At 51.6% G+C, this 26,785-nt stretch overlaps 1 protein-coding gene across 7 annotated transcripts in view; it reads right to left on the bottom strand.

The window, feature by feature from the left end:
• TMEM94 (transmembrane protein 94) overlaps nucleotides 1-26,430 on the bottom strand; it is a 34,307-nt gene extending 7,877 nt beyond the window's left edge. For 2 of the 7 annotated variants that reach the window (XM_074343676.1, XM_074343677.1), the window contains exons 1-14: nucleotides 26,279-26,430; nucleotides 15,991-16,120; nucleotides 6,188-6,307; nucleotides 5,726-5,853; nucleotides 5,309-5,445; nucleotides 3,596-3,798; nucleotides 3,089-3,240; nucleotides 2,616-2,718; nucleotides 2,308-2,394; nucleotides 1,934-2,050; nucleotides 1,505-1,561; nucleotides 1,101-1,205; nucleotides 808-972; nucleotides 374-583 (exon numbers count right to left, since the gene is read on the bottom strand). In XM_074343676.1, coding sequence (XP_074199777.1) covers nucleotides 374-583; nucleotides 808-972; nucleotides 1,101-1,205; nucleotides 1,505-1,561; nucleotides 1,934-2,050; nucleotides 2,308-2,394; nucleotides 2,616-2,718; nucleotides 3,089-3,240; nucleotides 3,596-3,798; nucleotides 5,309-5,445; nucleotides 5,726-5,853; nucleotides 6,188-6,307; nucleotides 15,991-16,014 — 1,608 coding nt within the window. In that variant the 5' untranslated portion in view covers nucleotides 16,015-16,120; nucleotides 26,279-26,430. Of the gene's footprint in view, nucleotides 1-373; nucleotides 584-807; nucleotides 973-1,100; nucleotides 1,271-1,504; nucleotides 1,562-1,933; nucleotides 2,082-2,307; nucleotides 2,395-2,615; nucleotides 2,719-3,088; nucleotides 3,241-3,595; nucleotides 3,799-5,308; nucleotides 5,446-5,725; nucleotides 5,854-6,187; nucleotides 6,308-11,530; nucleotides 11,655-15,990; nucleotides 16,121-26,278 lie in introns of those variants that run through there. The other 5 variants (XM_074343674.1, XM_074343673.1, XM_074343672.1 and 2 more) reach the window with 5 other exon arrangements.
• Nucleotides 26,431-26,785: the final 355 nt, after the last annotated feature.

Below are 26,785 nucleotides of genomic sequence, written 5' to 3'. Positions count from 1 at the left end.
CTTCTAGAATCTATGCCCAACAACACAGGCGCTACCTGAAAAGAGGTTGACCAGACCAAGCAAGAAAAAGCCAAGGACCTTTCTTAGCCAGGGAAAATATTTTTAGAGGGAGCCACTGGCTTTCTGTCTTTAGAAGGTTGTGATTAGGAAGAAGGGTTTTGCCCCAACCAATTATAACCATCAGTGAGACCCCCAGAAAGGGGGGAAGAGCCTACTTCATAGAAGAGTCCCAGGCAAGGCCTCAGAAGGCCCAAGAACAGAGGCCAAGACATCTGTGCTCCAGGCTGGGCTGCACCCCTGTGGCCCCTTGGGCAGGGAGACCAGGACACCCTGAGGCTGAGCAAGATGGCTGCTCCCCATCCTCTCCCCTCACCTTGCCGGGGTCTTCTTCACCGCCCTCTGTGTCTTTGCTGAAGCTCACATTGGAGCCAGACAGGTGCTTGCTGCGGCCGTGTGCTTTGTGGTGAGAGTAGGGTTCAGGGACCTTGGGACCGTCACCTGGCCAGTCGCCACGCTCCTGCTCATTGGAAAGGTGCAGGGCAGTGTTCAGGGAGCCGGCCAGGAGGGCATCTCGTTCGTGGGGCTGAGGAGGACAAGGAGCACAGGCCTTGGACCGGGGTCCTGTCGGCTGCCGCGGGCCAGGGAGGCAGGGTAGGTGAGTCCCCTCTGTGCCTCATCTAGTGGCTCGGCCTGAAGTGCTCAGAAGCAGATCCTGATAGTGCCTGAGCCCTCCTCCTCCCTCCTAGCCCCACCCTCCCTAAGGCCACCAGCCGGGCCCAGAGCTGGGCCCACGGGCGCTGGCCATACCTCCTCCTCCACCTCAGGATGGCAGAAGGAGCGGGTGGACAGGTCATCTGTTAGGTCCTCGTGGCTGCTGTGCGGGGGCTCCACCTTCCCACTGAAGAACAGCACCGTCTCTGGGCTGGGGTTTGGCCAAGACAGGATCCCCTGTTTGTCCACACAGCACAGGACCTGCAGGGAGACATGGGGTCGGGAAGGGGGCTTGGCATTCCCCAAGTTGCCAGGGGCCCTGAAGTGCCCCCAACATGGCCAGACAACAGGCCTGCGGAGGTCAGGTCCTCCGGCGGGGCTGCCCTCACCGTGACAGAGCCCAAGCTGTGCAGGAGGCTGGAGCTGTGGCTCAGCGTTGGTGATGTTCCCTGGATCACCCGCAGGAAGTGGCCCCAAATGCAACGCAGCATTTCCTGGTGGCAGAGACAAAGCCCGCAAGGCCATCTGGGGCTCGGCCATATTTCCCTGGAGATGGTCCCTGGGGCCAATAGAGGAAACAGTCTGGGGGGCACTGGGCAATTGGGTGGAGAGGCATTTGACCAGCGGGGCAGTGACACATTGCCCATGTAGGATGGGTGGACTGAGGGCTCCAAGAGCCTGCTGGAGGCTCAAAGGCCATAAAGTGGGGGGAGCCCTAGGGTTCTGGAAGGGGCTTGAGGGAGCTCAGGCCGGTGGTACAACGCCTGGGGCAGAATCCATCCCAGGAGCATACCTGAGAGGAGACGGCTTCCGTATAGCTGCTGAGAGTGTCCTCCGAGAACTTGGCCAGCTGCACAGCAAAGAGGGCGTGAGTCTCAGGGAAGAAACTGCCACCCTCTCACAAGCCTCCAAGCTGGCAGGGTGGGGGCCTCACGCCAGCCAAGCTCCTAACGCCTTTGATAAAGGACACCCAGGGAGCCCCTGAATCTTCCGTCTGCTGAGAGCCAGGGTGGACGCTCAGCCACTCTCAGGGCCTGGCCTGGAGGCCCTTGTGGATGGAGAGGGCAAACCCTTTGGCTAGCTGCCCAGGGCCTGCCAGCACACTGGCCCATAGTGGGGCTGGACTTCTGCCCCTGTTTGCTGGGGCACAACCCCCCCTCTCTCTTTGTTCCTGTTTTTGGTTCTTTTTGCACTGTCCCCTGGATACCTTGGAACAACCTACCAGGGAGCTGGGGGAGGCTTTGCTCATCTGGGCCAGGACGCGGGCTTCTCCACAGGCGGTTGCCAGAACCCAGAGGACTGGGAAGAGCAGGGGCAGGATGGGCAGGACGCCATTCACCTGGGAAGAGCGAAGAGCCCCCAAAGAGCTGCTGGCAAGACAGAGGGACAGAGGGAGGGAGGGAAGGGCTTCCCTGGCCCTGGGGACATTCCCTGAGTAAAAGGGGACAGCTGGGGACAGGGGGCAGGAAGGGAGGAAGGGAAGCATGCACTCTTAAGCTCAAAGCCTGAGAGACTCCTTGTAGTCAGGGCACCACAGGGAGACCCAGACTCAAGGGAAAGAGAAAAGCAAGGCAGAGAGGAGAGGGCAGTCGTTACCTGCAGCTGGAGGAGGGTGTACTGCCAGGTCGTGACACCAGGCGCATTCAGCAGGAAGCGCAGGGCATTGGTGATGAGGAAGCTGGCCTGTTGCGTACAGGAGAGATGCTGCCTTAATCTACCCTCCCCACTAGAAAGGAGCCAGATTCAAAAGCTCCCCTTCTTCTGTCCACTCACGCCCATGCCCGGCACTGGCCAGCTCGTGCTGGGACCCTTCAGTCTTCACTCGCACGCTCACCTGAGTCTGGCCTTGAGCTTCCCCGGTCTCCTGGTCCCTCCCCCACCCTACGCAGCCCCGTCTCACATACCAGTACCACGGGCACAGCGTAGCGCAGCATCACTGACTGCACAGTGAACCTCTCGTTGTCCAGGGCGGTGACTGGGCGGGACAGCGCCATGTCCAGGCACCATCTGCAGGAAGAGGTGACCCTATACTCAGGCGAGCCCTGCTCAGGGGAGGAGCCAGAAGCCTGCACCTTCACTGAGCATCACCAGGTCCTACAATCCCCTCCTATTTCCCGGCCCCGGCCAAGTGGCCTCTCGGACAGTGGCCCCTGGCAGCCTCCGGAGCTGCCCCCTCAGAGTTCAGATTGTTGAGCGGGGGTCAATCACCCAGTCTGAGAATTCTCACAAGATGCTAAAGAGAAGGGCCTCTGGAGACGCCTGCCCTAAGGGGCCTTGGTATGAACGAGGCTCCTTCCTGTCACCCTACCCCCTGCTCATAGGAGGCTCCGGGGCAGAGAAGTCGGGGGACGGGAGGAAGGCAGGGCAGCACCCCTACCTGATGTTGTCAATCACGGGGGTCTCCAGGACACGGAAGAGCCGGTGCTGCTGGGGGTTCTGTGGCCCTTTCTTCACTTCTCCCCGGGGGGAGGGGGGCGGAGAGAAAGGGGGAAACAGGTCTCCTGGCTCCAAAACGATGTGCTCATCATCCTGCCAGCAATGAAGGGGAGGAGGGCGAGGGTAATTCATGCGTTCTGTGGAAGCCACTCTTCCTGGACAGCTGCAGCTAACTGGAGGAATCTCACTGGGTTAGGGACCATCCGTTAGCAAAGAGGCAGCAGGGGTGGGGCCTGGGGACCGGATTCCTAGCAGCTTGAGGATCAAAGAGAAGAAAGAATGGGACAAGGGGAGAGATGGTCCAGCTTCTCTCCATTCTCCTAGAGCCCTTGCCAAGAAGCCTAGGAGCTGGCTGGGAAGCATCCAGGATTAAACCCCCGGACCCTCCCACCATTGTCGGTGGACATTCCCATAGGATTTCCAGGGAAGGAGAAAAGCTTCTAGCTACCTTGATCCCCCTCAGAGAAGCAAACGATTCTTGGCCGGGCCTCAGAGCTATGATGTCTCCTTCTACCAACAGGCTAACTGGCAGGTTGACCAGATGTCCATCTCTGTAGGCCCAGTGCAGGGACCAGGATGGTGCAAAGGGCATGTGGAGGTCTGGGTACATGGCATCTGGCCACTTGATCTCCTTGCCATCCCTGAGGGCATCTGATGAGAATGGAAAGCGGGAAACAGCCTCACCCACGGCCCCGCACACCAGCCAGACCCAGCACACGCCTACGGAGCCATGTCTGCTCTATTTCCCCAGAAGGGCCGCTCATTCCAACACTTTCCCTCTAAGGCTGCCTCCCAATCATGCCAGCCTGGGCACTTCCACCTCCCCTGAACACCTGAACCTCCTATTGTTTGTGCCCCAGTTCCATTCAAACACATTTCACTAAATACTTTTCACTAACTTTGCTGCGGGCTTTGAGAGGTGTGCTGAGCCCCAAAAGGAGTACAAAAGTCAAATGTTGAGACAATTCAGAGTCACAACCAAAAGAGGAGATGAGACGTATGGGCAGATAACATCAAACAAGGCAAACACATGCTAAGAGTGCTGGGAAAGATCCCAGAGCCACAGGGGCACAGAAGAGCTGGGGTGACCAGAGATGGCTCCATGGAAAAGGGAGCATTTAAGATGGGTCTTGAAGAATGGGCAAGATTTTGTCAGTTTGAGATGAGCGATGGAGAAGCACTCAAGGCAGAGGGACAGTAGGATGAAGGCAAAGAGGCAGGGGAGTCTGCAGTGGGTGAAGACTGGTGGGTTGTTTTAACGTGAGGATGAGTAAGAAGAGAAGAAGCTGGAGAGGAAGGCTGGAGCCTGAGCCAGAGGTTCTGGGAAGCCATGTGGGATGGCTTTGATAAGCAAGAGGGAGCCATCGATGGTTCCTGAGCAAGAGACTAAGCTCCCAGAGAGCAGCCCTCTAGTCACTGTTGTACCCCCAGTGCCTGGCACGTGGTCATAATTAATCAATCATTTCAGAATGAACCAATACATCCTCGCTTAACATTTACACCCCCATGGCCCAGCACTGTTAGAGAGAAGTCTCATGAGAGCTGCTTCTCTTACAAGGCCATTCGTGTCTGGGAAAGCAGGAGCCAGCGTTTCTCAAAAGAGCCTAATGTGATCCTCCATCCACAGCTGGGGCTTAATAAATACTAGTTGAAAGGAAGGATGAGCAGAAACCTGACTGACCAACACCTTTCTTTAGGAACTGAGCTGCTCTGCCTTGGCCTCCAGCTCCCTGCTCCCAACCCTGATGCTCACGGGTATCTCAGACTTCTCTGGTCCACCTTCCCACCTCCCCTGGCCCAGGACCACTAGACAAGACAGACTTGGAAGAGAAAAATCTCAACTGTCCTCCTGCCAAGAGAGGGTCTTTTCTGTTAGTCTCCTGATCAACTGGGCAAGGCTGCAAGTCTACAGTGCTGCCATTAGCCTTCCTGCCCGCCCAGGCCCCTGCCAGGTGCCCACGGTGGTCCCACGGCTCTCACTGCAATGCTCATAAGAGGGCAGCGCATCCTTCCAACCCTCTCGATGACAAGAGCCCCCAGAATGCTGACCACAGGCGACACCGTGCTGGGGCACCCAGCTGGGTCTCTGGAGGGGAGCTCAAGGGCTCTGACATGTCCAGGGCATCTTTTCCCACCCGACACACCTGCCCCTTGCCCTCACCTTGGATTTGGTCAATGATCCCTCGGAGTCTCCGTTCTACCTCCTGACGCTTCAGCTGATCTTGCCGCCCAATGAGGACGAGGTTGAGGAGCAGCAAGAGGAACAGCGCAGAGGTGTTCACCAGCTCCACGCCGTGGCTGGCAGGAAAAGGTGAGGTGGTACAGGCAGGGAGTCGGGGGGCCCTCCAGCCCAGCCAACCCCGGGCCCTAGACTCTCCTCCCCACTCCCTTCTGAAGAGTCTCTCATTCTGGTCCTGACATCAGCCAGCCAAGGGACTGAGGATTCCCATACAACCCAGGGGCAGGAGCCCCTCTCCCCGGGACATCCTAGGTGGGTGCTGAGGCAGGAGAGGGACAAGCCCAGACCCCATGCTGTGTGAGGCGGGAGGAAGCCTGTCCCAGGGCCGCGGCTGTGTACCTGCCGGCCGGCTGGCTCCCGTGACAGCCCAGCAGCAGCAGCACAGCCAGGAGCATGAGCGAGGCGCCCGGCCAGTGGAAGCAGGAGCAGCGGTTACTGTGGTGCAGGAAGCTGCTTCTCCACGTCTCCTGGGGGGGGGGGGGGGCAGGAGGCCGGGGAGTGAGAGGCCGGGGGACGAGGAGGGAGCGGGGAGCTGAGATCCTCCGTCCTGCTAGAATCTGGCCACCTTTCTCCCACACCCACCCGACCCAGGCCCCGTGGCCACCTTTGTCTTCTCACTTTGGTCCCAGCTGGGGTCAGGACATCACTCTGAAAGGAACCCAGGTGTCCTTCTGAGTTTTAGTGATGCCTCAAACAGGTCGCACTGCCCAGGGTGACAGGGCAAGTCAGAACCCAGGAACGAGCCTCCCAAGCTCTTCTCCGTCCTAACTAGGCCCTGGGCTCCCTGTGACGATGCTTCACCTTCCACGTGAGACATTGCTTCCGCTCTTTCAGGTGTCCTTCTAGCACGGCCTCCAGCTGCTCCTTCAGGATGCTGAGGGCCTTCCGGGTGGACAGGCCCAGGGCCAAGGGTGGCTCGCCCTGGAGGCAAGCGGGAGGTACTCAGCATCTCCCCGGAGGCCCAGGTCCCTGCCACGATGGGGCCTTCCCCTCCCACACCCCTAGAACCTTCCTCCCTCCTCCCGAATCCCTGCCCTCCCCGCCTCCACTAGCCCCAGTCCCTCTGGGCGTGAGCATGCTCAAATCTCCACCAACTTAAAAGACGTTAGAGCACACAGTCCTCTGCTCTTCAAAGCCAAGTTTATGACCAAACCAGAAACAAAACTTTCTATACTCAATGTTTCCTAACTCATCTCTCACTCAACTCTCAACCCACTGCCATCAGCACCCTCCGGCCCCACTCAGACCATGCTCACCACTGGCCTCCCAACTTAGCTTACTGCTGCCATCTTTCAGATTTCCTGGGCCAGAAAATACATATTGTTTAAGTGGGGAGAAAAAAACTAACCTAGAGATGCTAGCATTACTTTGTTCCTAGTAAGAACGTTAAGGAAAAACCCCACCAACTTCTGTTACCACCATTTCATAAAAGGGAGGCTATTGTGACACCACAACATTGGGAAGGACACGATCTCAGAAACAAGACAGCCGCTCCCAGAAAAGGACCGGCACCGACTGTACTGCACCCTCATCTCACCGAGGGTGGTGGATGGACGGGGGTGGCTCCTGGCACATTGTCCCGTGTGACCCCACGGCCTGACCACTCCCGCTGAGATCCCATGCTCCTGGGCTTCTCTCCTGTTTTTTTCCTGTCCGTCTACCCCACAGTCCATCTTACGATATCTTCTTGAAAACTTCATGTACGTTTCCAGGGCAACGTCGGCCACGTGGATTCACCCACCACCGATAAGCTTACAACTCCTATATTGTACCTCTAGCCTAACCACTACCCTGAATTCTGACTTGTTTACTGAACTGCCCCACAGCTGCTTCACAGGTACGTACAAGCTGATATGTCCAAAACCCCGAAATTGCCCCCTGGACCTCCCCGCCAGAGTCAGCACCCTTCCTGCAGTTACCACCTCACCCAGGCAGCCCAGCCCCTTACCCTTACCCTAACCCCTCCTGCTCCCTCCAAACCCCCAAGTCCCTACCTTTTCCAAACCAACTGCCACACCCCAGCCAGTGAGTGCAGCTGACCCCAGTTACCTTTAAAATCTAGCCCAGACTCCTGAGCGTGACCTGGGATCTGCCAGCCTCTCCAGCCTCCTTTCCCGCTGCTCCTGCTGCACGTGCCCTGCTCCCCCAGCTCACATGCAAATAGTTTTCTGTATTTTCCTAGCCGAGAACACACTCCCTGCCCCAGACAACTCTTACGTCTCCTTCAAGACTCAGTTCAAGCATCGCCCGCTCTGGGAAAATTTCCCAAAACCCAGGGCTGCATTTACAGGGGGAGGCTTGTATTCCAACAGCACCCCGGGCAACCTGGCCCCAGTCGGCATCGAGGAGGACTGTCATTATAGATTTACTTGTCTGGCTCTCCAGCCAGACTGCCAATTCCTTGAAAACAGGTACTGAATTCTTCCATCTCTACACCCCTCCCACCAACCGCTAAGACAGTGCCTGGCACAGGGCAGCAGCTCAGTGAATACCTGCTGAATGAAGGAAGGAAGGAGTGTACATGTGGCTTTGCCGGTCCCAATGACACCCTAATCAGGGTTGTCAACCCAGGATTTGTAACAGAAACACCTGGAGCTTTTACATATGTGGATGTCCAGGCCCCACCCCAGATGTACTGAATCAAAACTTTTGGAGGCGAGGCTCAGCCCGGGTTGGATCTGATGCACAGATCCTGTCGGGGGACCTGGGTAGAAGAATGCCCACAGGGAAGGCTGTGCCTGGGGGAGGAGTGAGTCTTCCCCAGGGGCTACTGGAAGGGCACCTATGTGGGCTTCCACCAGGAGAAGTTCCTGAGCAAGAGGAGCGAAGCCCTAGGCCTGGGGCACCAACAGAGGGCCAGGGCTTATCTACTGAGTCCTGACCAAGGGTCGCTGAGCCAGAGTCACCCTGGCCGCCTGGGCTCGTGGCCCTCCCCCTTCTCTCCTATCTCCTGTCCATCTGCCTTCCCCAGGGTCCTGCCCTGGCTCTGCACACTCAGGTTCTGGATTTCCTCCTCCCTGCCGGCCTCCACATCCAGCCCCCTCCTCAGCAGCCTTGCCTCTCATTGGACACACATCTCCACGACTAGCTGTTGACGGACTGGGGGCAGCATCCCATGGCTGCAGACCTGGCACGGTGAGATGCACCTGAGTGGAGCACCCCATGCTGGCCCATCGCCAGCTCCCTCAGCCTGATGGATGAGGACGGGCCAGGCCCAAAGACTCCCCAGATCCCTTGCCTAAATCTCACCAAATCCCCGCTCTCCACGGTGGCTTTGGGGGATTATGAGGATGAGAGCTGCTTCTTCCCAGAGGGGATAACTGGTTATTTCAGCTCAGGAAGAAACGGCCCTCCAGCCAAGGAGCCAGCATCCCAGAAAGGGTAAACACTATACCCCAAAGTGCTCATCTCCTTCTGGCAGGGATCCTGGGGCCTCCCTGAGAGGCCACGGTCCAGGACAAAGGAATGTCACATAAGGCGAGGTCTGGACCTCTGCCTCCTCGACTCCTGGCACGAGAGAAGAAAGCCTCTAGTGGCTGGAAGGAGGCAGGGGAAAGACAGGGGGACCACAGGCCTTCTCGTGTCCAGGGGGGTGGCCCAGAGGGCCTGCCCCTCCCAAAAGAGCCCAAGAAAAAGACAGTTTGGGAGGCTGGATCCCTGCCCCTTTCTCCCTCAGGCTCAACCTTCTGAGCTCCCTCCCTGCCGTGGGATGTGGGAGTTCTCAGGATGGACTTGCACAGGCCAGGCCTCCAGAAGCAATAAAGTGAGCAAACCTCCTGGAGGCGGGGAAGGCTGGCCTGCAAAGGGGGAAAGGCTGCGTGCAGGCAAGAAAAGGGAAGGGTCGACGCGTCCTAGGGGGCTGCAGGATCACCTGGGACACTGCTCCCTCTGGAATGAGTGCCAGGCTTATGAAGGCAGAGAAAGGCTAACGGAGCAGATGGAGAGCTGGGGCGGTGTCCTTCCTCGGGCCTGGCCTTTGGACCATGGATGCTCAGGAACTGCCCTCCACCTGCCCTGTGGCCGCCCTGCATCTGCTGCCTTCTTCCAGGCATGGCCTCCCTCAACCTCCTCGTCCCCTTGCCCAGCAATTGTTTCACTCCTGCCTCCAGCTTTCTAGAACCTGCACTCTGCTCCTCTCCGGGTGTGGGAGGCAAGGGCCAGAGGGTGGCAGGTGCTCCCAGGGCAGGGCCCACAGAGGCGGGAGGGTGGCTGCAGAGCTGCCGGAGTGTCTGCCCCCGCATGTTGTGTCTGGCTTGAAGCACCAACTCCAGACTGGCGATTAAAGCCAGCATGGCAGTGGAAAAATAAGCCATTCTGTAATTATATGCCTCCCGAAGAAAGTGCCTGCCCACACAGGCTGGCCCCGGGGCAAGGACACAGGCTTCCAGGCCAGCTGACTCTCCACAGTCCCCCAACCCCTCTTATCCAACTGCCACGGCTGCCCACCGAGCCCAGTGCCAACTCTCCACCCTGTCTCCAGCAGGAGGGTCCCGGTTATGGGTAAAATCACTGTTTCTCTCATGCTGTGGCTCTTCCCCGACGCGGTGTAAGAGCTGACGCCCAGGAAATGGCGAAAAGACCTTCACACTTTCCAAAGGAAATTCAGAAAGGGCTCACTGGTGAGCAGGCTCTGCCGGCCTTTCTCACAGCAGGGAGTGAGGCTGGGCACCCCCACATGGTGGGGAGACCAGGCGAGGATGGGGTTGGTTTGAGAAATAAGAAGTCGAACACATGCCATCTGAGTTCTGCTCTTCTCATCCACCAGGGCCAAGAAGGGCGAGGAAAATCTGCCCCAGCCTTCAGTACCCAAAGGCAGTAAGAGATTCTTCCTGCTTCCCAGATGCTCAGAAACTCCCACACCCCGGGATGTCCCTGAGGCGAGGAGCAATAGCTAAGCTCGGCTTCTACACCAGAGGGGAGGCGAGGCCCTGCCTCTCCCCTGACACTGACGCTTTTCAGGTAGAAACAGTCCCGTCCCACTGTTAACTGCTCAGGCTCAACTGGACCCAGCAAAGGAACCAGAGGCTCTAGGAAGTGTGGGCTCAGGAGAGGCCACCAGCAGATGCCCCTCAGGCCCTGGACTTCCTGTTCCATCATCAAAGGGGAACAGGGGCAGGGCATGGGGATTGGGGAGCTACAGGTGGTGAAAGAACTCTCCGTCAAGTCAGAACTGCAAGGAATCCGCTACAGAACAGGACCAGGCCCTCAGGGCCTGGAGCATCTGGGTCAGTCTAACGAGCCTTCAAGAGCCAACCCACCTGAGTCACCCGGGCCACCTGGGTCAGGTTTCTCAGGCAGCCCAGAACCAGAAGCCCCCAGCCCCTGTCCTTTCAGGACTCCTCAGAAGTTCCCTCAGCACAGCAGCTGCTCCACCTATTTCGGGAGAAAGTGGAATCAAGGTCTCCCAGGCTCAGGTAGACAGATTATGAATCTGTCTTCGCCTTTGGCCTTGACAACAGCAGATAACCACTAGGTCCCCACTGTCACAGCCTTCTTGGCCAGTGCAGGTGGGAGGGGACCCAAAGCTGGACTCCCTGGGGTCTGAATAACTGAAGCAGAGATTTGGCCACGACACACCAGGGTCCTTTAGAGCAGTCACCATAAATCTCTTCTGGGTCTGGCCGGACACAAATCGACTGCAGACCGGCAACTCAAAGCCTCAGGCAGAGGCGCCTCCTCTTCCTCACACTTCCAGGCTCATGCTGACCTTGGCTTTTTCACCCATCTTCTTCCTCACCTCCAAGACCCAGGAAGAAATTGCCCCGGCCCTGGTGGCTCCTGTCTCAGTGACCCACGCGGTCTAGCAAGAAAAGCCCCCGTCCTGGCCCTGAGGAGGGACTGGCATCCACGCCTTGTGCGTTGGAGACCCAGGTCCCAGCACACCTTGACAGGATGCCCCACTAGGAAACCTGGGCCCCAGGCCTGTTTTGGGTGACTCGGGAGCCTGGCTGGCAGGTAGCACACTGGTCGTCTGGCCCCGACTCCCAGTCTCCTTCCACGGTCCTCGCTACCTCGTAATCCAAGCTGCCTCCGGTTCAACATCCATCTCTGAGACTCATGCCAACTGTTAACCCGAAGCCTCCGGCACAAAGCGGGGAACAAGGCATTTGGAATGGGCAGGTCAAGCCGGGTTGGCATACTCACTTTGTTTCGTTTGCCCTGATGGGCCATCCATAGCTCCGCCTGCTTAAAGAGCATGGGGTAGCGCCTGGGCCACAACGAGGCAGCCACAGAACCTCCAACACCACCCTTGGAGACAGAGAAAGACAGGGACAGAGAGGGGAGAGGGGAGAGCTGGAGAGCCTGTGAGTGAGGAGCCCCTGCAGCAGAGAACCCAGCGGCAGCAGAGTGGAGCTTCAATCTGCTGATTAATTCAGCCTACTTCCAGTCACGCTGCAGATTTAGGGAGGGAGGAGGAGGCAGCAGCGCTGCAACGGGGAGGCAGGGAGGGAGGGGCAAGACAGAGGGAGGGAGGGGGAGGGGTTGAGAGGAGAAAGTTTGGAGGTGTTCTGCCAGATGTCCAGGGGCTTGGCCCCTTCCTCAGAGGAGGCCACCATAGGGTGTGGTGTGCAGCCCAGGGGGTACGGACACGCCAACGGTGGGGAAAAGAAGCTGTGTGGGAAATGGCTGCTGCCCCGGAGCCCCGAGGGCAACTGCTGGTCTCAAAGGAGTACCTGCCTCTCTCCCCAGACTCCCTTTCCTGGGTCCCAAGTCACTGAGCAAGGTTCAGAGCCCCACTCTGCTGAGCCTGCCGTCCACAAGAGCCCCCCAGATCACTCTGAGACCCCCAGCGCAGAGCCATGCCAACAATAGCTCTTCCCACAGTTAGAGCTGCAGGAAGGAGGGGAGAGGGGACCTGGGAGTTATTAATAGCAGCACATCCTACGTGGAGGGGGAAGGACTGGCAATTGAGAAAACTGGAGCAGTGACTTCTAGGAGGGCAGAGCAGCAGGAGAATCCAGCAGGAGAGGGGAGAGCCAGTTGAAAGGAAGGGCCCCTGGGGATCCCAACACCTAAGACCCAACAGCCACTAATCTGAGAGTGCAGAGCTCGGCCAGCTGCTAATAACCACCCAGGCGCATTGAGACACACCTGCTGAAGTACTACTGGGACCAGGACACTGCCTGCAGACATGAGGCCTCATCCCAGGAAGAAGGAGGAAGACTGTGACCTAGGGCTCCCATCTCAGCACCTCCCAGGGCTTCAAGCAGAGCCTGGGCATCACTCTGGGACCCCGAGTTGGACGTACAGGAAGCTCTCAGCACGGACCCTCCCGGGTGATGCAGGGGGCAAAAGACCCTGGAAGTGGACAGGAGATGTCTCTGCCTCTATCCAGGCCACCCTGAGGATATGGCTGGAAAACCTCAAGGGAGCAGAAACAGCCTAACAGGTCCAAAAACCAGAGCGCAGTCTGGAGCCCAAGTACACTACTCCAGGGCCCTGTTTCCTAGACGACACCATCTCATCTGCAGGGAAGGGAAGAAAGAGCCTAGCAGAGTTCCAGCCAGCCTCTCCCCTCCCCCTTCTCTAGCACAGCTCCCTGTGGGGCCCCACCAAACCCAGAGCTGAATGGGAACAGAGAAGGAGGGGCCCTGGCAGTCCAGAGGTTAAGGACAGGAAGTCTCTATGAGGTGCAGGCCAGGGGAGGGGGGGCCAGCTTCCGAACCAGCCGCTCAGGATGGCTGCTGCCTGTGCGGTCGGGCTGTAGCCTCAGCAAACTGCCAAGGAGAGACTCCTGTCCCCCAGTGCCCCAGTCCCAGGTCACACTCCCCCTTTAGCTTTCTACCAAGGCACTGCTCTACAGGCAGCACAACTAAACAAACACTCCCTCCTGTGCACCAGGCCCTAGAAGAATAGTGCGTAGGGTCTAACCCAGGTGCTCCACGGGGCCCCCAGCGCAGCCCTCTGGCGTCCTGCCCCCTTCCAACACTGCCCACTTCAGCAAGTGAGAGGCAGAGCTCTGCATCTGAGAAGGAGAAACCCAGACCATCATTGCCACAGCATATCCACCATGAGCTGGGGGACTGGAGATGGGAGAAGAGTCTCTGCAGGGGACACTGAGGAAAGGTCACAAGAGAAAGGGGATGAGGTGCAAAAAACCAACCAGCAACAGCCAAACTGATCCTGGGCTGTAGCAAGGTGATGACAGGCCACCTTACCATCCACTACCACCACACCAGCTCTCCCACTCCTTAGTCTCCAAGAAGCCTTCGACTGTGGGAGGCCACAGAGATCAACTATAGAAACCCATTTACACAACACGCAAGGTACTTCAGGTAGCAATGCCATCATATCTGTTGCTTAGCTGCTTGTGCTATTAATTCCTCAACTACACCGTAAGCCTCTCCAAGCCAGAGGCCATCCCCCAGTGCCTAGAGTTCTATCAACCCAAGGGAAGCATTCCATAAAGATGGCTCATGATGATGGTGATGACTCTTCCTACAGCGGGACTCGTCTATTCAGAAAGAAAAAGAATAAAAAGAAAAACCCTCCCGGACAAAAGTCCCCTGAGAGTTACCCACCTTGGGCTCACAAGTGTTCTTCTTGAGAAAGAAGCCAGCCCCCTGGACCACGGAACTTTGTTTCCTCAATTCACTAGGAATGGGGGTTTCAGCAATAGGCTGGAACCACAGAACAACTCTGGGGACAGTCAGCCTCACCCAGGCAGGCCACCATATGCACAACATCATAGCCTCAGCCGGGGTGCTCCCTGGAATTGAGTAGTGCACAGCCCTTGCAACCGTATGCAGCAGCCTTGCACCAGGGTAAAGGAGAGGCAAGGGTGGCTTTCCCTGCGTGCCAGTCACTGCTAGGATGGACACATGCAGAGCAGCCAGGGGCATCTGTAAACAGTGGGCTAAACACACCTGCTTCAAATTCAGGTCCATGAGCCTCTTCCACAGCTGATCCAGAGGCACGTGAAGCCTGGAGCTGAACACGTCAGCAGTCAGCCAGGCACCAGTGTGTGGACCCACAGCTCCTTCTCCAGACCTCCCAAGATCTCTTTGGCAGGAAGATCACTATCCATAAGTTCAAGTCAATAAATATTTACTAAGCCCTTGCTACATGCCAGGTTCTACGCTAGGAGCCAGAACACTGAGATAAACAGACAGGTGATATCAAGACAGCAGAGCAGTATGATGGTGGAGGTGCTATGAATACTGAAAGGAGCAACTCTGGAGAGTGAAGGAGGCTGTATCTGGATAAAATTATGGGTCTTTTTTGTTTGTTTTGGGTTTCTTTTAATTTGTTTGTTTCCTTTTTAAATTAAAAAAATTTTTCATTGGGGGGAAGTAATTTTAGGTTTATTTATCTGTTTATTTTTTTTAAACAGAGGTAGGGGGAATTGAACCCAGAACTTCGTGCATGCTAGACATATACTATACCACTGAGCTATACCCTCCCCAACTAAATTGGATTTTGAAGAAAGAATAGTAGGAGTTTGGAAGGAAGAAGGGTGAGTTTAAAAAAAAATTAATTAAAAAAATTTTTTTAATTTAAAAATGTTATAAAATAAAATAACTTTAAAATTTTTTAAAAATCAAAAAATAAGGGAGGAGAGTGTAGCTCAGTGATAGAACACATGCTTAGCACGCATGAGGTCCTGGGTTCAATCCCCAGAACTTCCATTAAATTAAAAAAAATTAAATTAAAAAAATTTTTAATTTAAAATAAAATTAAATACAATTTTTAAAGTTTAAAAGGGTGGGGAGAATTTTAGGGTGACAGCCTAAATGTGGAATGTGTGCCCAAACTCTGAAGTGTTCAGAATTAACAGCGGTAAAGGCAGAGGCAGGGGAGGCTAGGGACGCTGGGTGGGTGGGCAGGAGTGGGATTCTGGAGGGCTCTGTACCCCACACTAAAGGTTTCAGCAGGCAATGTGATAACTTTTAAGCAGGGGCAACAAAGGTTCAGCTCTGCATTTTGGATGGCTTTCCCTGACAGCCGAGTGATGGAAGATCAGAGACAGACGGGCCTATGAGGAAGGTGTGACCGAAGTCCAGGAGGAAGGACCTCCTCTCCTCTAGGACAATCCTCGTCCCAGGAGAGGAATGCTCTGATCCATGACAAATCTACCTGTGCGCAAAGACGGCATACCTGGAGGCCGGGGTGCCTGCGTCAGGCTTGGGGAGGACACCTGGACATCTGGGATGCCCACCCCCAGCTGATCCCACAGCTGTGTTTGGAGTCTGACCAGGTAGCTCTTCCCTAACCACAGAGAGGGTGCCCAGCAGTACTCAACACGGCCCAGCAGGTTGGGGAAGAGCCCTAGCAAAGAGCCAACAAATGAAATTACACAGCCCTAGGCAAAGAGTGGAAGACTGGCTCCGAGCCAAACCAAATCAGAAACCAGCTCCCATGCGGCTATGTTGACTGGTCCACCCTTCGACCTTGAGTCACAGTTCCCTGAGCCTGTGCGTCCCAGCTGAGCAGTAATATCTCTCAGAGGGATCACAATTACATATCCCAAGCCTCAGAGCCGTGCCCCCTCCCTTACTTTTGGTGTAAAGCCCCCAGATGAGGACCTCCCAGGCAAACACAGGTAGGGAGAGCCCAACAGAGACACACAGGCAACACCCATGAGGGAACCGACCGTGGCCTACCGTATGCTTCTCCTTCAGGTCCATGGGCCCAGAGTACTGCAGGCATGCCCAGAGGAAGGTGGTCACCCCCGAAAGGAAGGCTCCTCCCCAACATGTACAAACCCCAGGGACTCTGTCACAGGCACAGCATCTGGGGAAAAAGGAAGAAAGAGGTCCCCTAAGTCCAGGCTGTTGGAACGGGCAGCGATTGTGAAACGCAACAGTATCATCTAAACAACAGAGCAGTGCGTGGAGAGGCTGGTGCCACTGACTACCAGGGCCCCGGTCTGTCCTGGAGGCAGTGAACTTGAAGTCCACTCTCTGAGGCCAGGAGGGAGAGGGCCATGGAGAAGAAGCTGCAGGGCTGCCAGCCTTCCCCCTTTCAACCCTAATTTTCGGGGGCACATATGTTTTGCTCCCTGTGTACTCTTTCACTCGCTGACTTCCAAGGGGCAGGGAAAGCCTTGGCTTTTCAGTGCTTTAAAAGTGAATGTTATCATTAAGGTAAACTGGAATCTAGATACAACCCGAATAAGTGGGCGAGTGGTGGGGAGAGCAGCAGGGATGCTAAAAGCAGAGACGAGCTCACTCCACTGCCAGCAGGCGTATAGCATCCTTCTACTCCCTCGGGCTGGGAAACACACACCACACGTGCCAACACAGATGTGCCCATGGACAGCGGGCCTCTCGGGCGGTATGTGGACAGGGTGGTGCTCAACAGGCACCTGGGCGGGTGACCACGAGGATGGGGGATGCAATCGGACAACAATCAGGAAAACGAAGATTAGCCTTACCTCCCTACCCGCCACCCCCTCCCCACACAACCCCAGACCCTCACCCATCCATCCCGGCGGCCAACTCACTTTAGTCATTTCAGACCAGGGTGTGTTGGGGTAAAGAGTGCCACTGAGTAATCTGGTTTAGTGCCAGGTGACTGCTTGTGGAGAAAGCACTAACCTGCTGACTGGGACAGTTCTTTTGGGGCCTGCAGCAAAGCCTTGTTAAGAAGGGCTGGTCAGAAGCCCAGGAGAACTGATCCATAAAAGAGCTGTCTAGAATCAATTAAAAAAAAAGCTGTGTCCAGAGGCCCCTAGCCGGGAGATCCAGGCTCTGCAGGCGCCACCTCCGCTCCACAATCCCATCCAATTCCTTGCAAGGGGCACTGGTGTCACTGGGCTGCCAAGTCTCCCCACTCCTGCCTTTCCAGCCACAGCTCTCAAAGCGGAGCTGGCCCCAAAGGGTCAGAGACAGCAGCGGTGCTGGGAGCAGCCTCACAATGTGGTGACACTCAGTCTTTGGCAGACGACTGAAATGGGATCCTGAGAGGCCGAGTGCACTTCTCCCCAAGGCCGCTCTGACTCAGGCACCCAGGGCCTGTTTATGAGTACAGCTCAAGATCCCCATGACACCCCCTCCCAGCAGGGGCTGGATGAGGTAGTCACCACACAGGGAAAGGCACCAAGAGCCAGATGGGGATTCTGCTTAACTCCTTCTGCCAACACTCCAAGAGTGAAATAACTGTGGCCGGCTGGAACCACGGCAGTTCAGAAAGGGCAGCCAGGAGCGTGACATTTTTCTAAGAGTCTGTTTTCCCATCGCTCCATACATGGGATTCTGGGAGAGAGCTGTCCTTAAGCATCTAATCCGAAACCAGCAGCTGTATCCTTAAAGGGCCAGGTCTACTCTCTGGCCATAGTGAAAAAAAAAAAAAACCCCACAGGCTTCAAAGCCAAACACTCTTGGGTTCAAATCTTGGCTCCATCATGTATCAAGTGCCAAGTGACCTTGGCAAATCACATGTCTCTCTAAGCCTCAGTATCCCTGGTCACTGAATGGAAGTGATAATACCTATTCCACAGATATACAACAAGAATTTTGTAAAATATGATATACAACTCATTTATAAAATAGAAACAGACCCACAGACATAGTAAACAATCTTACAGTTACCGGGGGGAAGCGGGGGGGAGGGATAAATTTGGGAGTTCGAGATTTGCAAATATTAACTACTATATATAAAAATAGATAAAAAACAAATTTCTTCTGTATAGTGCAGGGAACTATATTCAATATTTTGTAATAACCTTTAATGAAAAAGAATATGAAAATGAATATATGTAAATATATGTATGACTGGGACATTATGGTGTACACCAGAGATTGACATGCTGCAACTGACTAGACTTCAATAAAAAATAAAATAAAAAACATATATGATATGCAGAGGGTCTAGCACAGTATTTGGCACATTGTAAGTCTTAATAAATAGTTACCATTACTATCACTAACAAACAAGAAATACGAACAAAGAGCCACCTAGATCAAAATGAGAACTCAAAAGTAAGGAGAAGGAAAAGAAGTGAAAGGCATAAAGATTGTAAAGAAATAAGTAAAACTGTATTTGTAGAAGACTAGCTCATATATGTAGAAAATCCTAAGGAATCTACAAATAAGGCGTTAGAACAAATAAATGTGCAAGGTTGCATGATATAAGGTCAAAATACAAAAGGCAAATATAAATTTCTATATGCTATAATGAAATATAGGAAAATAAAAATGTGTAAATGTCACTTACAGTACAAAAAAGCATGAAATACTTAGGGATGATTTGAACAAAAATACACATAAGACCTATATACTGCTGAGAAAAATGAAGACGACCTAAATAAACTGTGAGCTATACCATGTTCATGGATTGGAACACTCAATATTAAAATATTTTGATACTTAATTTTCATATTAACACATTTATATTTACCAATATTAATATTAATATACACCCATTAGAATGACCAAAATGAAAAAGACTGACAGTACCTAGTGTTGGGGAGGATATGAACTCATAAATCGCTGGTCAGAATATAACAAGGTATAACCACTAAGAAAACATTTTGGCAGTTTCTAATAAAGTACGGGTGACTCTTGAACAAAGCGGAGGTTAGAAGCATTGACTCCCAACATCCCTACCCCTGACCCCTGAGTGCAGTGGAAAATCCACATATAACAGTTGGCCCTCCATATCTACAGTTCTGTATCCGTGGATTCAACCAACCATGGATCGTGTAGCACTCTGGTACATATTTAGTGAAAGAAATCCACATATAAGTGTATCCATGCAGCTGGAGGGTCAACTATGTACACTTACTGTATGATCCAGTAATGAAAACATGTCCTCAAAAAGAATTGCATAAAAAATGTTCATAACAGTTTTATTCAAAATAGCGAAAAACTGGAAAGAATCCAAATGTCCACTCACAGGTGAATGGATGAATGCATTGTGGTAAACCCATTCAGTGGAATTCTATCCAGTAACAAAACAGATGAAGTCCTGATACACACAACAATGTGGCTGAATCTCAAAAACATTTGATGAGTGAAAGAACCACACAGAAAAGAGTACCTACTCTCTCTCTGATTCCATTTACATAAAATTTAGACCACGCAAAACTAATCAATAGTGGCAGCAAAGAGGTCAGGGGCTGCCTGGGGGTGAGGAGGGGAAGGAAATGACTACATAGGGCACAGGGAGCGTTTGTTTAATATCTTGATTGTGGGCGGTAGTTACAGGGATGCAAATGCTTGTCAAAATCCCTTAAACAATGTACTTAAATAGGTGCATTTCATTATGTGGAAAGAGTTGCCTCTATTCCAAAATCATAGAGTTGATTTTTTAAGGTAGGGTAAGGAAAAAAAATTAATAACACAGAATTAGGGTAGAATCTGAGCTCCAACTAAATCAACTCAACCAACCTCTAAAATGCCACAACATACAAGGTTTGGCAGATATACAAGAGAAGGGACAATGAAGCAAACATTTATCAAGTTCCTACAGTGTGTTACAGTTGTAGACATTTAATAAGTATAAGGAACGGGCCTGTTTTCAAAGATGCATAAGATACAGTCTTCCCTAGAGGGATTTATAATATTGTGGTCCAGGCTATTATGAAAAAAGATAACTAAAATTCAAGACAGCACTGAAATACTAAATGAGAATTACAAACAGGGGCTTGGGAGTAAAAAGAGGAAGAGCTACCCAAGCAAGAGCCAGAAATCCCATCCAAGGCACCAAGGAAGAAACGCAGGAGCCTTTCTGAAAGATGGTGATCTGACTGTTCGGTAAGACTGGTCTCACCTGAGTAGGCAAGAGTGAAGAAATAACTGAAGGACCACATAGGACAGGGAATCAGGGGCCGTATTGCAGGGTCCCTTGAAACAAAGAGACCCTGAGGAGTCACTGAAGGTTTCTGAGTAGGTCCCAGTATTTTAACAAGGTAGAGAATGGATCAGAGGGTAAAGGAAAAGAAATCACAGGTAGAAGAGTTAGAAGAAAGTTACAATAACCCTGGTTTACCCTGACAAGTATCTAAAAAAAGGTGGTAATGAGAACGAAGGAGCGATGCTTCCTGCTGCCAAGCTCAGAACCTGCATCAAAAAGAGCTAAGTGGATGCCCAGGGTTCAGGTTGAGGGCAGGCTGAGAAACTGGCTGTCCTTATTATCTCTTCCGACACAATCTTCATTAGCTGTGCTGGCACTCTAGCCACATCCAACACACCAAAAACACAATTTGGCGGACTTGTGTTCAGCTGAACAGCTGTGCCCAAAGTGTATTAACTGGTGGATTGGTGTTCAGCTGGAGGGAGGTTTTCAATAGCAAGGCTCAGGGTTCTATGCTTGGTGGCACCCTAGTCAATATATTTATCAATGACTTGGGAGAGGAAACAGATGGTATGCTAATCACATTCTTGGTTAGCATAAACCTGGAAAGGGGAGCAAAGTCAAGCTCCAAGAAGATCTCAACAGGCAGAAATGATGGGCCAGAATTGACTCAATTTAACTGTAAGAGATTCAGTATTAACTCCTGCGCTTGGGTTCAAAAACTATCATATAAAACTACTACCAATGGCTTAGTTAAATATAGTTTCAATATAAATGACATGGCCACCCAAAGTTCATTCATATTTAGGCTGCATTAAGAGACATGCCATGTCCCCAAAAATAGAGGGGTAAGACTGATTCCTGCGCATTTCAGAACATCTCTGAAATATTTTGTTAATTCGTGCATCACCTACTTTAAGCAGGGCACTGACAAACAAAACTGGAAGGATTCCAGAGACCAGCAACCAGGTTGGAGAAACTATCACATGAGAAATGGTAGAGGAAACCGAAGACATGTAGCCAGAGCACCAAAAACACATAAGGTTAGAGCAGGGCTGGAAAGGGCATGGTGGCTGACAGGTGGAAGAACGGCCAGGTTTACTCTGAGAGGCTCCAAAAACAGGGACTAAATTAGGGGAAAGGAGCTATAGGGAGGCAGATTGGTACTGACTATGAGCAGTATCTTTTACATAATTAAAACTGTATGAAAAATGGAAGAGGCTACCCTGAGAGGGAACGAGCTCCCCATCACTAAAGGGTGGAGGAGGTGGGAAATTATGGAGATAATAAATACAGCAGGTAGCAAATAAGAAAGAGATGATTTTTTATGGTCTCTTCTAACCCAGAGAGACCATGAAATCAAGAAATCCAGTAGCATCTACATATTGAAAAGATGCTCAACTCCACTCACAAGAAGAGATGTTCAAATTAGACTACCCTAAGCAAATAAAGGAGGAAGAGTTTCACTACCTGACTTCAAGGCTTATAAAGCTACAGTAATCAATGCAGTGTGGTATTGGCCTGGTAACAGAGTCTAGAAATAGATCCAGACATATGTGGTCAATTGATTTTCAAGAAAGGTACAAAGGCAGTGCAGCAGAGAAAAGACAGTATTTCAACAAACTGTGCTGGAATAATTGAACGTTCAGACGAAAAACTAAAAAAGAACTCAGAAATATAGCTTGCACCATACACAAGAATTAACTAAAAAATGGATCATAGACCTAAATGAAAAAGTAAAACTACGTAATTTCTACAAGAAATAACAGGAGATAATCTTTGTAACTTTGGGTTGGATTTCTTAGATGCAATACCAAAAGCACTACCTACAAAAGAAGGTATTAATAAACTGGAACTGAGTAGCTAAGGATAGGAGTGGGAAGGAGAATTTTCACCGTATATACTTTTGTTCCTTTTGATTTTCAAACCATGTGAATGTATCTTAAAAATTCAGCAACTTCACTGGGGGTGGGTACAGCTCAGTGGTAGAGCATGCACAAGGTCCTGGGTTCAATCCATTTAAATAAAAAATCAGCAACCGCTCATTTCTAGATATATACCCAGAAGAACTGAAAACAGGGACTCAAATAGATATTTGTATACTCATACTCATATCAGAATTATTCACAACAGCAAAGGTCGAAGCAACCCAAGTGTCCATCGACAGATGAATGACAGATGAATGGATAAACGAAATATGGTATATGCATACAACGGAGTTTTATTCAACTTTAAAAAGGAAGAAAATTCTGACACATGCCACAACATCGATGAACTTTGAAAACCTTACGCTAAGAGAAATAACCAGTCACAAAATGACAAATATTGTATGATTCCTCTTATCTGAGGTTCCTAGAGTGGTCAAACTCCTAGAGACAGAAAGCAGAACGGTGGTTGCCAGCGACTGGAGGAGGAGGGAATGGGGAATTAGTGTCTAATGGAGACAGAGTTTCAGTTTAGGAAAATGAAAAAGTTCTGGAGATGGATGGTGATGATGGTTGTATAGCAACGTGAACATACTTAATGCTACATAACTGGTTAAAATGGTGAGTTTTGTGTTATGTATGTTTTACCACAATAAAAAATAATTCAGCAACTTCTGATTCTGCAATTGGCTCTGGCTGAAATTACTAAGCAATATTCCCTCAGTGCACTCCATGTCAACTTTAGGGATGTTTATGCCCTTTTTTTTTTCTCAGTTGAAGTACAGTTGATTTACAATGTGTTAGTTTCTGGTATATTGCATAGTGATTCAGTTATACATTTATATACATATATATTCTTTCTCATATTCTTTTTTATTATAGGTTATTACAAGTTATTGGATATAGTTCCCTGTGCTATACAGTAAGACTTTGTTGTTTATTTATGCACTTTTAAGTACACCTTTGAGGGGAGGGTATAGGTCAAGTGGCAGAGTGCATGCTTAACATGCAGGATGTCCTGGGGTTCAGTCCCCAGGACCTACTCTAAAAATAAATAAATAACTAAACCTAATTATCCCCAGCCAAAAAAACTAAAAAGAAAAGAAAAAAAGTACACCTTTGAGTCTCTCTCCAGTATATACTTTTTCCCAAGTGTTTCTCAATATTGTTCTGTTCACCTCCCTACTAAGGAAGACTGCTATCAGGAATCGCTTTTTCAAGAAAATTCTGAAATTAAGAAAACTGGGTTCACATACTCTTTCTGGTTTCCCAAAGGCCCATGTGAGCCCTGGAAGGGTTTCCTTCCTTTGGGCACCCCTCTCTGCCCCACTCTCTAGGCCTCTGCAGGCAGGCATCATGCCAGGTCTAAATCTGGCCCTAAGCCTACGAGCCCTGCCACGTGACCCTGTTTACTACTGTCTCGGTAGCCACAGGCAAACCTTATTATTACACGAACTCCTGGTCACCAAACCACACCTTCTGGCTGGCTGGTCCGTTTGGAAGAAAAAGATTCCTGCTGCAGCCACAGCTTAGCCTTTAGTTCACCTGTGTACTGTAAACATACCTAGGCCTGCTCAGAAATCTCAGTCTAAACAGTATTTTTAAAGGAATCTATCTTTTACGTAAAGAAAGACGCTCTTGTGAAAGCAACACTGACACAATAACCAGACAAAAAAGTATTAACAGCTGACCAGTGGAGAAGTGCCAACCATGACCTGGAACCTTCTCATTTGAAGACCAGGAATGGTTCCGGGAAAGGCAGTTGTCAGAGCTCCAACTTGACTCACCAGGTGAGGCTCAGTCAAGCCTTGGGTGGAGGTAATCTTTCCGATGGTGCTCCTCCCTCTCCCTATAGAAATTGTTTCGCAAGCCCAACAAGAGGGAAAGAGCAGTGGGAGGAACCCCTGGACAGCAACCTTGGTTTCTCGTTAGTTCTGCAGGAGTTAAGCTTTCCAAAAGGCTGATTCTCAACACTTGGAGCTGGCACTCCCTAGCAACTTCTCAAAATAGAAATGTGAAGGGCTTTCTGTTTTCTTCCATCTCACCGCCCAGCCCTGGCTCTCCCAGACTAATCTTCTGATGTCGGGTCACCACCAACAAGGGGTGGGAGTGGGGGTGGGGTGGGGGTTCAAGGGCAGTTAACTCTCAATTATTTGGTGGCTGATTGTCCAGGGGATGGTTTGTACTCCACCTCCCTAGTCACTGCACTTCCCCATGGTCTCCACCGGTTTCCCTACTTGTCATTCTGACACAAACCAGTGAGCAAGGAATTTAAAGCTAACATGGCAGCTGAAATAAGCCTTTGCGGAGTATTTGCGGATTTTACGTGAACATGCTATCTCCAATTCTAGGCTCAATTACAGTCTACGTTCTGATGTCTTCTGATCTCTACAGTGGTTTTCAAATTGTTTTATTCTATGGATCACTTTTACTGGACTCTTTAGATAATAAACCTTACTTGTGCCACTTTTTAAAAATTAAAACTATCTGGAGTGGAGGGTATCACTCAGCAGTAGAGGAGCGCATGCTTAGAATGCACGAGGTCCTGGGTTAAATCTGCAGTACCTCCATTGAAAAATAAATAAACAAAAATAAATAAACCTAATGATCTGCCCCCCCAAAATTAAATTACAACTATCTAATTGGAATACATAAGATCAGCTCTTTATTTTGCCAAGAGTACCATAAAGACATACCACCATAGTATTTCTTCTTAAGGTTCTCAACATTTTTCTGCTTCCATGTGTACACAATCACACTCTCATTAAACACCTCTAATGACACTATAATGGTTCCTCAAAACAGGGGAAGAGCTACCTTGCTCTGACTCCGCCCCTCCCAGCCTCCCCTGTGAATCACTGCAATAATTTACACACACAAATATAAAGAGAGACCTCAATAAATGTTAATACAAGAAATCAGCCAGTGAACTACTTGTTGGTTACTTAAAACTAATGACTGCAAAAAAATGGATTAAGAACCTAGTAGGTGCTAGACCCCGTGCAAGGGATCCCATCTATACCATCTCATTTAATGCTCACAGCCACGCTGCAAGAGGCTCAGCGAAGTCAGGGAACTTGATTTCCTCACTTGATCACACCTAGAAACCAACCAGCTCTAGTGCATAAAGAACTCAAGAATCTGGACTTTAGAGTTCCAGTCCTGGCCCTTGGTGAACCTGGACCTGTCTCTCTGCCTCTCCCAACAGTAAGTCTCCCCATCTGTAAAATAAAACGTTAAAACTCCCTCCTGACTTCCATCTTATCCGAGTACCTAGGCTTAACTGAACTATGTCACTACAGCTGAGGCAAGTGTCTTGATTAAGCAAAAGAAAACTATCATATTCCCCAAGGCACAAAAATCACATACTAGAAGGAAAACGGATTCAATGCAGAGCTCCCTCCTTTTTCCCCTAAGAGCCACATACACAAAAAGAGGGTGGGATGAAGCAGCACGTGACCAAATCAATGAACGTGCCAAAGTGCAGCCCGTGGTTACACACCAATGAAAGAGCCGGGTTTCCCTCGTATCTGGCACCGGGCAGGGGCTCCCACGAGGGACTGTAGGAACTGGACTTCAGCAGTGTGCAACAGAGGAATGAGAGCACTGCACAGAGATCAGGTTATGGGGTGGCAGTAATGTCCCTCTGGTTGCTTCTAAGGAGTCTTTAAACATTCTAGAAAGGCGGAAGTGGGGTGGGGGAAGGCAGGGCATCTCCAAACTGCAACGTCGTCTCTCAGGTTTGAGAAGCCCCTCTGGCTCCATTCACCTGGACATAGGGCAGGTGGTCAGCACCAGGGCCCCGGCGGCGGATGAGAGCGCACGCAGGGGAGACAACCGTCTGAATTGGGACGGGTACGGGGACTCCCAGAGACCTATAAAGGCACTGAACAGCAGCGTTGGTAGCCCTCTGGGCCAGGGCCCAGCAAGAGCAAACCTGCAGCAGGAAGCCTTTGTTGGCGGGAGGCTTCGATTTCTGACGCGGGACCCCTAAGGGGCCAAGCCAGGGCCGAAGGCAAGTGTGAGCACCTGGGGAAAGGAAATGGCCAAGACCTGAAGGCAAGAGTCAGTCCCTTGACTGCCCCACCGAAGGGATCCCCCAAGGCCATTCCCTGGGTGCAGACCCCAGACTCCCCTCGCCTCGCCCTAGAATCTCGAGGACACGGAAGGCCGAACCCCACACCCCTTTGCTCCCCTTGCTTCGGGCCACCGGCCTTCCCGTACTTACCGGGGCCCAGGGACCAGTCTTCCTCGCCCGGGTCCTCTCCCCTCCCTGCCCCCTCCTCACTTCACGTCCCCTCCTCCAGGGGCCGCAGCCATGTCCGTTACTGGCAACTCCAAGGGGATTTGCCTCCCTTCTCTGACAACGAAGGCGCTGGCTAGCAAGCTAAAGTCCTGGGCGACGATTGGTCAAAATCCGAGACAGGCGGGACTTTCTGGCTTCTTATTGGCTGGGGGGCACGCTAGGCTGTAGCTGCAACCGCCCCCCTGGGAGCCTGGCGGAATTAAGTGCAGTGATGCCGGCGGGAGAGCGCGCAACCACTGTCCATCCTTGAGCGTCGAGCCCAGGCGTCTTCTGATCCTGAAGTCCTGGCCAGAGGAGAGGGCACGGCTTTTACCTCGATTAGTTTTACTACGGAATTATCCTAAAAAAAATAGACAGGACCCTACCACCCCTCGTCATTCTTTCTTTCTTTTTAAAATAAGCCCTTTGCAGAGCGCCTGTGTCTCCTAC

The sequence above is a fragment of the Camelus bactrianus genome, chromosome 16 (assembly GCF_048773025.1).
Source record: "Camelus bactrianus isolate YW-2024 breed Bactrian camel chromosome 16, ASM4877302v1, whole genome shotgun sequence".
Lineage (NCBI taxonomy): Eukaryota > Metazoa > Chordata > Mammalia > Artiodactyla > Camelidae > Camelus > Camelus bactrianus.
Note: the sequence above shows the minus strand (reverse complement) of the source record. Positions and strands in the feature narration are given on the sequence as shown.